This window comes from Hippoglossus hippoglossus, chromosome 21, assembly GCF_009819705.1.
Source record: "Hippoglossus hippoglossus isolate fHipHip1 chromosome 21, fHipHip1.pri, whole genome shotgun sequence".
Lineage (NCBI taxonomy): Eukaryota > Metazoa > Chordata > Actinopteri > Pleuronectiformes > Pleuronectidae > Hippoglossus > Hippoglossus hippoglossus.
In genome coordinates, this window is record NC_047171.1 from 2,408,208 (window position 1) to 2,424,737 (window position 16,530).

A 16,530-nucleotide genomic window follows, 5' to 3' on the forward strand; every position below is an offset into this window, starting at 1 on the left:
CACACACACACACACACACACACACAAGCTTTATATAAAACATGTTTAAAGCCACGATATGAAAACGGATGAAGAAAGACGAGAATAGAACGAATGGGGTGGTTGGATTTTGTCTTACGCTCAGTTGTCAGTTTATGAGACGAACGCAGCTCCACATCAAACAGTCCAGATATTAATCCTCTTTTCATTAAAGATTATTATGTTCAGTCGTTTCAGACGCTGCCCAGAGGAAAAGTTTTTACTGCTTATAACTGTTCTTTTCTCTCTTCTCTGCCTCTCGGAAGTTTCGTTAGACTTTAATTTGTTCTCTGAGACAGATGTGTGGGACGATGAAGTTTTGCTATTTCCAGAATCTCAATATTTGAGACATTTGTGCTTTGAGACAGAAATGGAGACATTTTAAGGATCAGACCGAGACAAGAGGAAAGGCTGTTTCTCACGAGCTAAATTTAACCAGAAAATAAAACCTTAATCTCACATTGATCTTAAATTGCATTCAGTTGTGTCTCGGGGAGAAAAAGGCAAAACTAAGATGAGATCTTATTGTGAATTTTCTTTTCAGTTTCTATTTATTTGTCCACCACGTGTTTATTAATGAAGGAAACAGTATCACCTCTCAAAGTGCAGGAGAACTGAACATTCATTAGGATACTGTATATACTGTATACTGTATCCTAATAAACTGCAAACTGAGGGTACTGCACATTCCCTGGAGACCAACTCCTCCCTGCTCCTTCAGTTTCCAAAATATTAACTTCAAATTAATCAAAATATACACACTCCTATATAAACATATAGGAGCATGAACATCCTTAAATCCTCAGTCTCACACACCTTCATCCATGATAATGTTCTGTACTTCTTTACGTCCACTAGATGTCGCCACTGACTCGCAGTTTGCAGTCACGTTGCTGTTGAAGCAGCCTCACACACCTTCTCACTTATTCTCATCTCAGTGGAAAAACGCATCACCACAAACTAACTGATAACCTCACCGATCCCACGAATCAGTCTGGGCTTCCCGTCCTCTCCACAGTCCCCAACAGATGGATGACACCCACCGCTCTTATGTTTGTGCCTCTCTGCAGCTCCATAATAAGTGTGCGTCTAATGTGAAGCCCGAGTGTGATGGAGGAGGCCTGAGGGACCACACGCTGCTGCCCTCGTACATCTGCCCGGTCGTCTTGGTGAGAAGGCTCCTCCGCTCAGGCGGCAGGAGAAATCATTCACTGGGGAAAAAAACACACTTCAAAGTGCACGAGTCGACTGTTGTGCTCGTACCGTCGACCTCGATCTCACAGCTGACACTTTAAAAAGGTTCATATATCAAAGTAGGAGCGTCTCATACCGGCGCCAAGGCCCAACAGTCCCTTTATGAAACCACATATATATATTCAATAGATCCAGATTTTGATTTGGATCTGCACCAAATGACACGTATAGATATCAGTCCCTGGAACATCCCTGATCCAGGAATTATTCCCTGAGAAATACAAAAAAATAAAAGCTGAAAACACCTAATTTCACAATCTTTCCTGACTCATAACACTTGGTAGATGTAAATATTCATATAATCATCATTTGAAATATACACATACCAGCACAACGCTCCTGAATTCATGCAGGTTATTAGGTGTTTATTCAGTTATATGATCATTGTGGGGCCCATGCATGATAACGTGCCCAACTAGGGCTGAACAATATGGGAAAAAATTATATAAAAATAAATTGATATTGATAATTATCTATTGATAATTATCATGATAAACGTCACTTTATTGTTTCTGTTCAGACTGATTATTGCCCCTGAGTGAAGGTTGTGGTTTTAAACTCTTCGTTATGAGCAGAGAATGATAAACAGCAAAAACATTTTGTAAATCAAAGGTTGATCAACTGTATGTTGCACATCCTCACTCTCCTGCACAATTAGTAAGTTTATATCAATGTATGTTGGACTTTTGTTATTTGGCATATTGATGAAAACTATATTACAATTATTGATATTGTTTAATTGCCCAGTCGTAACCCAAACACAAGGTGACTCTAGGGAAACAACCAGAATGGGCAGAATAATTCAGATTATATGATAATTTAAGGTCAAATAACTTTGATTGTGTTGTTTTAAACAGCAGGTTGATTAAAATTAGTTTGATGTCACAGCTTCAAGTGTCAGAATCAACTCCAGCAAGTTAAAAAAAGACTCAGAAGTTATTAAAAAACAAAGTTTACCTCCAATATTCAGCAGGAAACTTTTAAAACATGAAGAATTCTAAACAGAGTTTGGTGGATTTGTTACAGCAGCAGCACTTCTGGTTCAGGAAGCAGAGGATCATGGGTAATATCCAGCATTCAGTTAGTGGGACGACACAGTCAGAGCTGGAACATGGAGCTCACCAGAATTCATCAAGGGTGGCTGCAGGGGGCGCTGCTGCTCAGTAAAAGTTACATAATGCTCCTTTAAAAGAGTATGATACATCCTGTTACTTTTGAGCAGCACAGTTTCTGGCTCTTTTCAGTTTTATTTGTTTAGCACCAAATCGCAGCCTCAGTCCCTCACTTCATGTGTTCTTCATGTCCAGACCTCTCAATATGTGTGATGTTAAAAACAAGACCCTCAATCTTCCTCCTCTCTCAGGATCGTCACTCTGTGGTGAAGCGTGGCGAGGGGGAGTCTCCGCCCAGCACCAGCCCCGACGACACCAACCAGACGTTCAAATTCTCCCCCGGCGACGGACAAGCGCTGCAGGTATAGGCCTGCCCGTCACCCGGCAGAGATCCACCCTCCTTCCTGTTGGTTGACCCTGTTGTTCCTTGTCTCCAGGTCACTCCTCTCCCAGGTACTCACCCGCTCCTCGTCCTCGTCAACCCCAAGAGCGGAGGGAGGCAGGGGGAGCGGTAAGTTCCTCCGAATCTTCTCCGTAAACATGGTCACGTGACCTCTGCAGCAGAGTTAATACGTCACTTCCTGTCTCTGTCTGCTGCACCCGGCTGCTCCACCGCTCACCTGAACAATGAGGAGGATTTAATCCTGTTGTGAACGAGTCAGTGCAGAAAAACCTCCTGCTGTGTTGTGCAAGTGTGAAAAGTAAACTACATGTTGTCAATTCTCTGGATTTAACCTGAAAAAAAGCTCAGTTTTTAAAACAAATGCAGGGATTTTGTTTATTCGTTAAAAGAAAATCACAAAAAATTGATGAAGAAATAAAAACTCTTGGCGATAATCACTTTCTTTCAAATAATTCCATTTAATATTTTCTTTAATACTTTGTTTGATGAACATTTCACTAAGTCCAGGTTTTTATTTCAACATCCAAAGTTTATTTTTTCCATTTATCATTAAATTATGCTTAAATTAACATAAAATAATAGTTTATTTATCATTTATCTCTTTTCATTTAAAATTTCCCCTTTAAATTGAGTTTTGTGGGAAATGATCTTCCATTAAAAACTGGTTGAGCACTGATATATCTTTAATTTGGGGGATTTTGGAGAATTCTGGACTCTTTCCTGATTCCCTCTCACTTTCATGTGAAGAGCCTTAAAGATGATTATACATCAGGAACAACATGTTTCTCCTGTGGCTCTGAGGAAGTGAAGTACAGGATCATAAAAGTTGTTTTTAGATCTGCACTGAAGTCCCGATAAGCACAGATATAAATATTAAACCACATTAGTATTACTCATGGACGTTTTAAACACTTTTCAAACACAGAGGAAGTGCTGCAGCTCCCTGACTGCTGTAATGAACAGTGATTAAATAAATGTCATGTCTTCATCGTAGCACTTCCCTCCACCTTCCTCACAGCACCGACCAATCACATCCTGTCGCAGCGCCTCATCCTCCAGCATCACCATAGCAACATGCTTTTTTATTAACATTAGAAAGGAAATTATCGTCTATTAATAGACGTTACAAGATCAAAAAAACATTTTGTAAAGGAAACCAGAGGCTTTTGTGTTTCTATTTTTGTCCGCATGAAAACTGTGTTTGAACTGATCAGCGCAGCAACGTATCAGAAGTTCTATAAAATCCAGTAACTCAAACGTTTCAGTGTCGCGAGGATTAGATATTTAATCCTTCTGTTTCTAGTCTAAAGGAAACACGCTGACTGGTCTCCTGTCAGGTTGTAGATTAATGGCATGATCTGTGAATGAAAACGATTGTTCGACGCTGTGCAAGGTTACAGGAAGCGGCTGCGGTGACGTGCAGCTTGCTAACACGCAGGCAGTCTGAGAGCAGATCATAGAGGAGAGAGCGTGGAAACTCAAACTCTCCACCGCTCGCTCTGTCTTCCTATTCAAGGCTGTTGCTCCTAAACAATTCCTCTGCAGAACTGATGATTTAAGACGCGTGCTAACATCGTGCAGACGTCATCTCACTGCAGCTTTACGACGTTTACACTGACGTGATTGATCTGGCAGCAGATTATACCAGAAGTGTTTTTTATCTCTAGATTGTCTTGAACTTGAACTTTAAACAGTTGTTAAACAATGTTTGGCTGCACAACTTGTTCAAGTTAGTCTGGGAATGTGTTCACGTCCCCGACCACGTCTGAATCTGGTCTGAGGGACCACATCTCAGGAGACACAGGAACTTGGAGATGTTTCACTGCACTGACGGACAGTTTTGGAGCTTTAGGGACCAGAGCAATGCAAATCTGATCGTGTCATAAAGTCAAGAACCTGTTCAATTCAGGAAATGTTTTTATGCCTCGACGCCAGTGACGGTCGGTCAGAGACATTGTTTTCACGTCTGTACGTTGGTCCGTCCCAGTCATGAACACGATATCTGAGGAACACTTCGAGGGACTTTCTTCAAATTCTAACCAGTTGTCACTTGGACTCAAAGATGAACTGATCAGAGTTCATTGGCTGAAGTAAATGATGATCTTGTGAACATCATATTAGAGTCTGTATAAAACAGTATTTAGCCTGGAAGTAGATCTAGTTCATAACGTGACCACTGCGTGACTCAGAGGAAAAGTTCAACCCGTTCACCTTGTATCTGGAGGAAGAGCCGGACAGAGCAGGTGAGGGCCGAGTCGAGACGTCAGCAGCAGGAGCAGAAAAAACTGTCAGATAAAGTAAATACAAAGAAAAGATGGAACCGCTGAGGTGGAACGAGGAACGATGAGGGAACAGGTGGACGTGCAGAGAGACGCGTGATTGGACGGCTCAGGTTACTGCCGGGGCAGTGAGTGATGGCCGAGCAGGTGGAGAGTGAATCAGTGAATCAGTGAATCAGTGAATCCAAGTAAAATCAGAAAATGAAAAGAAATATATTACGGCACTATATTGTTTTTTTTAAGTTGCTGCAGTAAATCAATTTATTAGATCTTACATAATCATTCAATAAATATTAATCTGACACAAGGGTCTGAAACCTAGAGAAATTGAAATATAGTGAGAAAGAGGGTTTTCTGATTTTAACTTCTATGCTTTTCTTCATTTGGAAAGGGCTAAATAAATAAAATGAATCATTATTAGTGTTTTTATTATTATTATTATTTGCAAATTGCTCATTCTGGTCCCTGTACTTCATGTGATTCCTCCTCTGGTCTTTCTCTCAGGGTGCTGAGGAAGTTCAGGTACCTGCTGAACCCCCGGCAGGTTTACAGTCTGGAGCGAGAGGGCCCGATGGTCGGGTGAGTCGACTGCATTCATCCTCTCATTGTCTTTATTATCGAGAATCATTGAAGTCCCAGGACACTTCTCGATCGCGTCGACTTCTGCGATCAAAGCGCTAGAAAGGTGATTTACAAGTAAGAGTTTTAGTGGAAGACCCAAATGTATTTTTTACTCACTTGAACAAATACCAATGTATCGGCTGTAAGGCTCATTTGAAGGGAACTAATTTCTTCATTAAAGATTCACCGTGTTGTGTTTGGGCTTTAGAAATACAGGCCTGCAGCAGCCGGTTTAAAAAACTCCACACACAGCATCTTTTAGAGGATAAATAACTGATTCAAAGAGCCAGACACACTGAGCTGGAGCTTTAATTTACTAATAGATGATTAATTCCACAGGAGGGATGATATTCCAGTTATAGTTCAGTCGGGGAGCGGAGCTGTTAAACCACGTCTCTCTCTCCTCCATGTCACACTAACCTGCTGCGGAGGTCGAGGAAGGGGAATGAGAACACGGCGTTACTGCTGTGGTGTGTGTTTGACCTCCTGACACACACACACACACACACACACACACACACACACACACACACACACACACACACACACACACACACACACACACACGCGTACGTCACAGCTCGCACTTTGTAATGAATGCTGTAACACCTTCTTACCATTCACAGAAGAAGGTAAAAAATCAAAAGCCCTACACAGCACAATTGGTGTAAATGCTTTACCTTGAAGGTGAAGCTCTCCCCTCGCCATCCTCTCACCTCCATTTGTGTAAATCAGTCTCTCTCTCTCTCTCTCTCTCTCTCTCTCTCTCTCTCTCTCTCTCTCTCTCTCTCTCCCTCCCCCCCCTCTCTCTCTCTGCCCACCAGAGCCCACATAGGAAAAGCGACCCGATGACACACTCGGGTCTTAGGGGAGAAATCTGCAGATGATACATGCAGCGCAGCGACGTCTCTGTTTGTCTGTGTTGATGCTTTAAAACCAATCGTCTGCTGCAGTGACACTGAGCTAAACTTTAATATCCAGCTTCCCTCGTGTTGTTCGCTGAATGTCGGGTCAAGAACACTCAAGCGTTTTTTTCCCCCTCCTCCTCCGTTCATCCAGAAGTTTTGTTGTCGCTGCGTTTTTTCATTCCATTCATGCTTTTCCCTTCTCTCGAACAAGTGTCGTGATGGTAATCATGTAATTATTAATAAAGACGCCGCTTTGTCCTGCTCGTCTCCATCTCTTCAAGTGCTCACGCTCTTTTATTCAGATAACAAGAGTCTGAAAGCTGCGGCGTCTTTTATTCCCGCCATGAATGAGGTGATGTAACCGTGTCATAGCCGAGCGGTTTGAGGAGAGACGCTCTGCACTGAGCACAAGTGACTATAAACACTGAGGCCCTGTTGTCTCTCGTGGAGGGTTAACTCAGCTGAGCTCGCCACTACGCTGTTACCATGGGCTCCCTAGCAACAGGCTCAGCTGGGCTTTGAGGTGAGAGGTAGTTTACTCTTGAGAAATTTGTTTAGGGCAATTAGCTCGATGTGCTTCCAGGCGTGGTTTCAGATCTTCCATTAATGTAGAACCTGCGTTTGTTGCTCAGACGCTGTCACACGTGAAGCATGTAGCCACAAAAACTGCTGATCTGATTTCCATTAGAGAGACAGGAGCTAAAACCAAGTGTTTGAGACAGAGGCTGAAGAGAGGAGCTGCAGCGATGGACAGTCTGAGGACAGGGATGTGTTTTCTGAACATTAGAGCATGTAAACATTTTACAGTCATAAAACTAATTAAAATGAATTTCAGAATTTCTCTCCTTTAACATATAACAAGTAATGAATAAACTGAATGAACCTCCCCCACCACACCTGCAACACAGCGTACCTCTGGGCTTCGTAACCTTTTTTAAAATGTGGTCCTGGTGCGGAGGGTCTGCAGGCTGTTCCTGTGCAGGACCAGGTGGCGGGTGTGAAAGGGGCTGGTGGCCCGTGTGCAGCTGTCTCGTGACGGGGGACAGATGAAAGCTTCTGTCGACACCTTTGTCCCAGCGCAGATTAAACGTCTCTTTGAAGGGCGCGCACTCTGTGACCACTCTGTGGCTGTGGAGGAGGGAGCGCCGCTGGAGAGGGCACACATTGATTTAACACTCTCTCTATTCCCCTCTGTGTCTTTCTGCCACTTTCAATTAAATAATTCAGACATTAGAAAATCTCTATGGTAACCGTGATGAGTAAATATTCATTCTACACGTTGACACTGTAAAAAACCACAAAAAAAACCCACTGTATCTTCTTTTCTCTCAGGCTGAACTTTTTCCACGATGTCCCTGATTTCCGGGTGCTGGCTTGTGGAGGCGACGGCACCGTGGGCTGGATCCTCGACTGCATAGGTGCGCTTTTATTTATTGACCTCTTTAAAAAACATGTCATCTGCCAGGGAGTCGAGGTCAAGGTCAAGACCGATTAAAAACTGAAGCACATGTTAAAAGCAATGACGCATGAAACCTGATTTTTCTTACATAGTTTATTTCCATGTCGATGGCGTTGGACACTTCTTTTTACAGGATCTTTCCAGTTTGTTACGACTTGGATGTCTTTATTCTTTATGACCTCCAACATCTCTGCTGTTGTGATAACACTGTAGTGAAACTGCATAGACCTGTGCCATCTATAAAAATAAAGTCTGTCGGGGCAACAAACCGCAACAGTCAGCAGATCGGACGAGTTGTAAACAAAAGCCTGGGTCAGCCAAACTTTATTTGCCAGAGAAATAAAAGTGATGAGGTGTAATTATGCGCACATCACATTCACTGTGGTGCTGCTTCTGAAAAACAGCATCAATGAAAACGACTCTGAGCCATAATGTTATGAATGGTTTATGAATGAATGACTCTTTCAAATTTAGTATTTTGTCCATTGGAGTCAGAAATTGAATCATAGAAATCACAGATAATGTTTTAACTCAAACTTTCTATTGTAAACAGTTTACAGAACAAATTCCTGGCTTCAGTTGGACCTAACATACTCGTTATTATCATATATAACCACAAAACAGTTTAACCCTCTTAATTAAGTGGTCTGGAAATCTGCAATTTACTTTGATTAACTTTACAATCTGGTCTGATCGTCTGAGTCGAGTGTCACCTTTTCACCAAAGGTCAATACAAGTTTATCATAACTGGTGGATACAAGGGCCGAACCAGCAAATGAATGGTTTGTGCTAAAATCTGACTTTTCCTTGAGTTCACCCATCGTCGTTTCAAGGTCTGTTCAACCAAGCAAATATAACCTCGACCTGTTTGTCTTGCAGACAAAGCCAACTTTGCCAGGCACCCTCCGGTGGCCATCCTCCCTCTGGGCACCGGGAACGACCTGGCTCGCTGCTTACGTTGGGGAGGAGGTGAGACACTCAATCATCTGTGTGTGTTTTGTGTAACCTTCCAAGCTATGACCACACACACATACATTAATGAAGCTTAAACCTGAAATAGATGGTTGTGACAAGTTTTTGTGACAAGCTGTTGGCTGGTTTTTAAAGACGTGTACAGTTGTGTGTCATCTGCGTAGCAATGGAGTGAGATGTTGTGAGTAATCTGTTCCAAAGGTAACATGTACATGGTGAACAAAACGGGTCCCAGGATCGATCCTTGTGGTTTCCCATGAAGTGGATTCACCCAAAATTATATCAAGAGTCACGGCTACAACTTTTAAAATGGTTTGATGGCTCGTTTATTACAAACTCAACCTGTGCAGACAAATACAGTTTATTTTTATACATGAATACATATTATACATATTCTCAATTTTGTTGAAAGTTTATAAAGACACCAATTGTGTTAGGTTGAAGATTAGAGAAAGGTGCATAAACCAACGCACAAAACATCTTAAATATTTAATGCGCTCAGTTTTGGGCTGAGCATTTCTTGCAGTTTAAATATAAAATCGCTGTTAAAAGCTTATATGGAAATATGATGCTGTCAGAGAGTAAAATTAGATCCATTTTTTCTCACCTTAAAAGAACGAAGTCAAAGAGGAAATCATGACGTCAGTGGGTTGAAGAAAAGAACTTGAGGGTGAACCACAGTCATTTATGGATTTCTAGTTTCCCTCTTGTACTTCAGGGACATGTTAGATTATCTCCTCGACTCATTAAAGACAAAACAAACGTGTGAAATGCGATGAGACTTCACGTCGGTCTAAACTCTGCTCGTGTTCATTTCAGGGCTTAAAGAGTGAGCGTAGTTCCAGTCGGGGTCTCTGAAGAATATTAGGACACAAAAAGCCGGAATGTGTGCGTGTATCAGGGAAATGAAAAGATGGGAAGAGGAAAGTGGGAGCTCTTGTGTCAAATTAAAAACTGTTAATATGCAAAGCGCTTGTGCTGTAAATCCTCTGCCAGCCATTGATTTGTTGTAGTACTTTGGGCAAATGATCAGAATGGCTGTGACTGCTTGATTGTTGCTGCCGGAGCGGAGCAGCAGGACACTTCACCAGGCGCATGAATGATATTCTGTCAATAAACGTAGACACATCCAGGAGCTTTGGGACTTTAGTTGAATAGTTCACGTTTCCCCGGAAGTAAAACAGGGAGGGAAGGAGCTGGAGTCTCTGCAGCTATTTAGCTTAAAGAATATTCACTTTGGCAGATGGTGCAAGTGAGACGGGTCTGAACGATGTTAGCGTTGTGGCTCGAGGGAGGAAGATATCGGTTGGTTTGTCGGTCCAACACTTCAGACTCAAGTAGAGCTGCAAGTATTTTAGATTTGTCCATAAGTCTTCTATCAAGCAAACAACATATCCAGTTTACAACATTTGATCAGGTATTGGTTGAATATTCAGCTCTAACACAAAATCTCTTGGTTAAAAACACTTAAACAAACCTTTAATGTCTGAAATGTAAATCAGGTTTTACTCAAACCTCACAAGACCAACTCAAGAATAAACCCTTGTTTTAGTACGGCTGTAGATAACGATTATTAGATCATTATCAATTATCTATTAGTTATTAGTTTTGTCTATGAACTGTCAGAAAATGGTAGAGAAAAGCTCGTTCTTTTTATTCCAATTTCTTGTTTTATTCAGTTCATGATCACGATAGTAAATGTGGCACCACACTGGAAGGCAGGGTGGCGTCATGAAGAGAAGGTCGATACAATATTGTTTAACTGTGGAAGTGATGATGCACATGCTCGGTATTTCCAGGAAGACGTTTAATTTAATTTACTTGTACATTTAGTTTAAGAACAGAGCGAGAGTGTAAGTGTGTGGTGGTGACTTCTGTGGGATCTGCCGTTACATGTGGTCCCTCTGAACGTGCTCGTACTTCACACATGACGCTCCCAGTGAGGTCGACCTCATGAATGCCTCGTGCCCTTGTGACACCCTTTGAACGCACAGTACTTCCACCTCTGATCAGTATCAAGACGGCTCCCGGGGGTCGTCAGGACTGGGTTGTATCCTGGGTTCAGGGAGGGGGGTGGGGGCGGCCTGTGTTAAACAGCAGCCTAATCAGTGCCCTTGTGTTTTCGAATCCATTTAATCCAACATTTTACCAGTTAAATACATGAGAATATACATGAGAAACATTTATTCATCATCCCTACCTAAGAATTAGAAACCGCCTCATTCCTGAGCTTCTTTTTTAACTTCATACCCGAGCGTTGATCCTCTCTGTGCACGTTCACCCTGGACGTGAAGGTTGCAGCCGCGTGGGATTGTTCAACATCTCATTTCAGAATCATGGACGTTAATCTGCTGCTCAGACGGCCTCCACTCCCCTCTGAAGGTTTTCCAGATGATTTAGAAACATGGCCGCAGGGTTCTGCTCACTTTGCCTGGATGGGTTTGAGGTCAGGAGAAAGGTCAGAACTGAGATGCACTTTGTTGAAACTGTTTCATTCGCTTTCTCTGCAGGTTACGAAGGCGGCAGTTTGCTGAAGTTCCTGCGGGACATCGAACACAGCACAGATATGGTCCTGGACCGCTGGAACATCGATATCGTCCCCGACGACAAGGAGGAGAAGGGAGACCCCGTCCCCTACAGCATCGTCAACAACTATTTCTCTATCGGCGTGGTAAGAAAAAAACGATACCTAAAGTTTGTAAAGACATGAATCTGAAACTCTGTATTCATATTCTGCTCATCAGGTGGATCATTTAAATTAGTGTTATTATTGTAAAATGTTCACTTTCCTCATCATTGCTGCAGCTCCTCTTTTCAGCCTCTGTCTCAAACAGTTGGTTTTAGCTCCTGTCTCTTTAAGACCCCCCCCTCCTGATATGATTGGTCAGCTGGACCGCTCTGCTGTGATTGGCCGACCACTTCCACAAACGTCGGCCTCCGCTCTTGCGTTACGATTCCGGGGTTATCCGCTGGACCACTGATGAGATGTTTCAGGAACTTATTTTTATCACTTTTAGACTTTGGACTTCGACAGAACTTCTACATCTGCATAAATCTTATATAACGCACCAGAGGAAAGAAAACATCATACGTCACCATAAGCATCACCTCAAATTATACACCGGACCCACTAACCAGTGTGTGCAGACAGAGTATATCACACAGCAGTGGATACTCTGCTTGTTTAAAACAGTTTATTTATGTATGAGACCGTGTGATTGAGACGCTCTGCAGTTGTTACAATAACGACACGTGAGAAAGATCATCTGCTCTTTGTGGACAAAGCAATTAACGGATTCATCAGTGGATTTCTGCTCCTCCCGGGAAAGGTTTCTTCTTTTAATTGGAGGAAAGAAACAAGTTGCCGGGCTCCAGTTGCTTAGCAACCTCTTTTCTTTTTTAATCGTGACGGAGATACTGGTCCAAAGGCTCAGGGACGTTTTATACAGAGTTGACAAACAAGTCACCGCAGTGCTGACTTGGTGATTGTGTTGCCTCAGTGTTTTCTTCTTGGCAGCCGAGCAGGGATCCGCAGAGTTTCTGTGTTTTTCCTCCACCTACACAGAACCGCTCTGCACAGCGAATAAACACAGTCGCACCGACGTGGAATTACAGGCACACTGTATATTTCAGTGGAAACCAGACTGGCAGCCTTGGTGCTTTGCCAAACTTTGAGCTGAGTCATCACCATAACAGCTAAAGTCGGAGCCATCTGCTGTTTTTTTCCCCCCTGAACATTGAAGCATGATTAAGCTGATAAATAGAAATAACAGCCAAACGTATTGCATATACAGCACGTATGACTATGAATAAACAGTGGTGACATCAGTGTAAAGAGGACATGTGTGCGCAGGTCTCAGGTCAGGAGAGGATGAAGCACAGTGATGTTACACAACCACTGAAATCTGCACATACAATATGTCGTAAATCTGTCTCCTTCCAAACAATGACTCCCTCTTCTCTAACATGGGGGGGGCAGTGTTGTCTTTGTGGCCCGGGTGGCACTGCCAGTGTCACACGGAGACGGACAATAGTGTTTGACAGGTCGTCTTGGATTAATGATGCTTTTCTTTGGGTTTTCTCACATTCAATAGGTTGTGTGTGTATCATTGTGTAATCGGACGTCGTAGATGCATACATTTACATAATCAAACTTTAGTATGAGTTTGAAGGGAAGCGCACAAACCTTTTCGAGCCAGTCCCCTCGAAAATGTCCGAGAGGATGAAGAAGAGGAGCCGTACACGTAGAAGACGAAGACGTCAACTTGGAAAGACGAGGAGATTCCAGAGCTTTTGGTGATGAGGGCCGACGCCGGTGTGGATGAGCTGTGAACAACAACACTGATCTTTCCACAGCAGAATTTGCTGCTTCTTCAGATGTGAAACACAAACTCCAGAACTTTCCACACACTTTCTGGAGTTCATATCGAAAAACGACACACACACACACACACACACACACACACACACACACACACACACACACACACACACACACACACACACGAGGTCGGGGTCTGGAAGTTAAAAGGCCTCTTTTGGTACTGAAATGCATTTTTAGTACTTGAACTTAATCAAACCTTTTTTTAATTATGGACGTGGGACATTTAATTGTAATAGAACTTTTTATTGAGAAGTGGAAAGAAATTAATCTGAATACTTCCCAACTCTTCTCAAACCCCAACAAAGAATCAAAGCTGCTTCTTTCTGTGCAGCCAAACTCTGATAAAACCTCAGTTTATTTTTACCATGATCATGTATTGTCGTTTATTTCACTTTCCTGCTGCTGTTAAAACTCACTTGCACTGAAAATGCTAATTGGCGTCTAGCTTAAAAGTAAACAAACACAAAAAATAAAGAATATCCTCATTATTTGTGACACATTTGAATGATTGACATGAGGAGACGTTGGGACTCAGTGAAACAGAGACGGGGGGGGGAAGAGGCTGAGAGGAATCAAGGAACAACTTTAGATTTTCCATTTGAACAAATAAGCTCTAACAGCAACTTTATCCTTTTTTAAAAAAGGTTATTGGTGTGAAACCGATCCACAAATCTCACTGCGACACGTTTCGTTAAATAAGGCGACAGATCGCTGTGGCTCCAGGAGCCGCGGTGACAGATGGTCGAGTATCTGGGCGCCTGCACCGCGGACACCTGAGCGGACCGCTCTCTGACTCACGCCCCCGATGTCGCCGTTAGCAACCAACAAATCTGGTCTGCTAACCATACATGGGCTTTGCGTTTCCTGCCGTCCCATCCCAGAACCTTTCCACTCCGGGGCTGTTGGTTGCCGTGGAGACGGGTCGCTGGCAAGGCCGAGTCTGAAAGCTTCCCACCGTCGTCTGTCCTTTATCTCACTGACTTAATTGCGGTGACACGGTGTGGATCATGCGGCTGGCTCGGCCGGGAGGCTGTCAGGGCTGTAAATCAGAGGGTGAAGCCTGTTGTGTGATTTCAGTTTCAAGCCTTACAAACTTATTGATCCCCAGGAGCAGAAATAACATTGTACATTATATATGAAAACATACGATTGCTTTAAGCCTCCTTACAATGTTTTGTATCGTCATTATAGGAGGATTGAGTAGGTTCAGGCACTGAGCTGTTGGCAGGAATCGGGCTGTCGAAAAGGTGCTTTGAGCAGTGGGCTCACTGTGGGGGCTGCAGCACAAAGAATACAAACATACGAATCCTCCAAATCCTGTTTACATAAAATCTATACTGTCGCATTTGAAAGCTCCAGATATGTTAAAGTGCACGTCGGAGTCAAGATGATGTGAAATACAGTTCGAACTTTTCATTCGGCGGCGTGTTTGACCATCTGTGCACCCGGCTCGGTATCAGCGCCGTCGCTTGACCTGCAGCCTGGAAAGAATCTTGTGAGAGGAATTTGAGAGAAGGAAATCACACCATGTCAGCAGCCATTAAAGATGCCACCTCGTGTTACAGTGAGGAAGCTGATGCCTCTGCAGCGCATGTCTCTGCGCTGTTTCTGTGGCTTTAGTGTGTATGTGTGTGCATGCACTTGAATGTGCATGTGTGTGTGTGTGTGTGTGTGTGACCTGCAAGATGATTCCCAGTGTTAATGGCCAATTCCTAATGTGCACCATTGGCCTTTGGTCGGGGGGGGGGTGTAGAGTTTCCTGCTGCTTTTGATCGTCGTATACGTCGCTGAGTTTTTCACCTGATGGGAAGGAGCTGAAATTGGGTTTACTGATCTCAAACGATTATCATGACAGATATGGGTTTTCATCTTTCCTACGTGGAATTTGTCTTTCTCAGTTTTGGGACTTTTCACCAATGATAAGATAAAACCTCTTCACTTGCTACAGAATCAGAATGAGACGGGACAAGAGAAGAGAAAAGTCAATAGAATAAAAATAGAAAATTTTAAAACAGAATATGTGAATAATAAACACCTTTCGCGAAGGAAAACTTGTAGAGAAATCTGCTTGAGTAAAGTGGAATAGCAAAGGATGATTGTAAGAGGATGTATGTTGTATTTCGGGAGATATTGAAATAGACATATCCATATATAATTATACAGGACTGTTTTAAGTATATGAGATTCATGTGTGTTGCATCTCGTGGGATCCACTGGGCTGAGGGGAGCAGTTGACTTCTCCCCTTTTAGACGTGTGTGAGTTTCACTTTGTGTCGCTGAAGCCTTTTATAATATGACATCAGGCAGAGTCTTCTCCAGTCGCACAAGGACCCAACACATGAGGCGTCTCACAAAGCATCTCCTTCACGTTAGTGTGACGTGTCGCGATGTTTACGTCAAAGTGACTCGAGCAAATATTCAGACATGAAGACCAGCGTCGTTAAATCGACTCTGAGGGTTAATTAATGAAGCACCTTCGTCAAACTGGAGACGACGCAGAGAGAAACAGGGTTTAAAGTGAGAAGAGTGTAAATATGATGATTATATACGTAAGTGAGACAACCATTAAAGTGCGTGTGTGTGTGTGGTGTGCGTGCGTGTGCGTGTGTTGCGTGTGTGTGTGTGCGTGCGTGTGCGTGTGTGCGTTGTGCGTGTGCGTGTGCGTGTGCGTGTGTGCGTGTGTGTGTGCGTGTGTGTGTGTGTTGTGAGCGATGCAGTCGTGCTGGCACAGGCTGAAGGTCCAGGGGAAGTATCAGTGACAGGAAGTCGCCGTCTGCCAGGTTCAGACCAGGTTACCGCGGTAATGAATGACCGTGCTGAGTGGACACCTGGCTGGTCTTAAAGACGAGAGGAACGTCGCTACAACACGAGGACGAACAGACACCACCAATCTGACTTCACATCTTCAGCGTGTTTCTATATCATATATTAACGTTACAAGGACATTTTTTTAACGTGAATTAACCAAACTGTTTATTTGTTGTGACCTTAGCCGCCTGTTTATGATTGTTACCGTGTCAACAAAGGTCCATCGAACCCAGACAAAGTTATTTTTTGACTGGATTATAAACTTAACCAAACATTGTGCTGTAGGGGTTAGGGTTAGTATCTCTGCTGCTG

At 43.1% G+C, this 16,530-nt stretch overlaps 1 protein-coding gene across 1 annotated transcript in view; it reads left to right on the plus strand.

Moving 5' to 3' along the window:
- The window catches only part of LOC117755187 (diacylglycerol kinase beta), a 72,086-nt gene that overhangs the window by 28,956 nt on the left and 26,600 nt on the right, over positions 1–16,530 (plus strand). Inside the window, 7 exon segments of the mRNA XM_034574749.1 lie at positions 1,089–1,187; positions 2,636–2,746; positions 2,822–2,895; positions 5,571–5,645; positions 7,928–8,013; positions 8,934–9,023; positions 11,537–11,697. Coding sequence (XP_034430640.1) covers positions 1,089–1,187; positions 2,636–2,746; positions 2,822–2,895; positions 5,571–5,645; positions 7,928–8,013; positions 8,934–9,023; positions 11,537–11,697 — 696 coding nt within the window.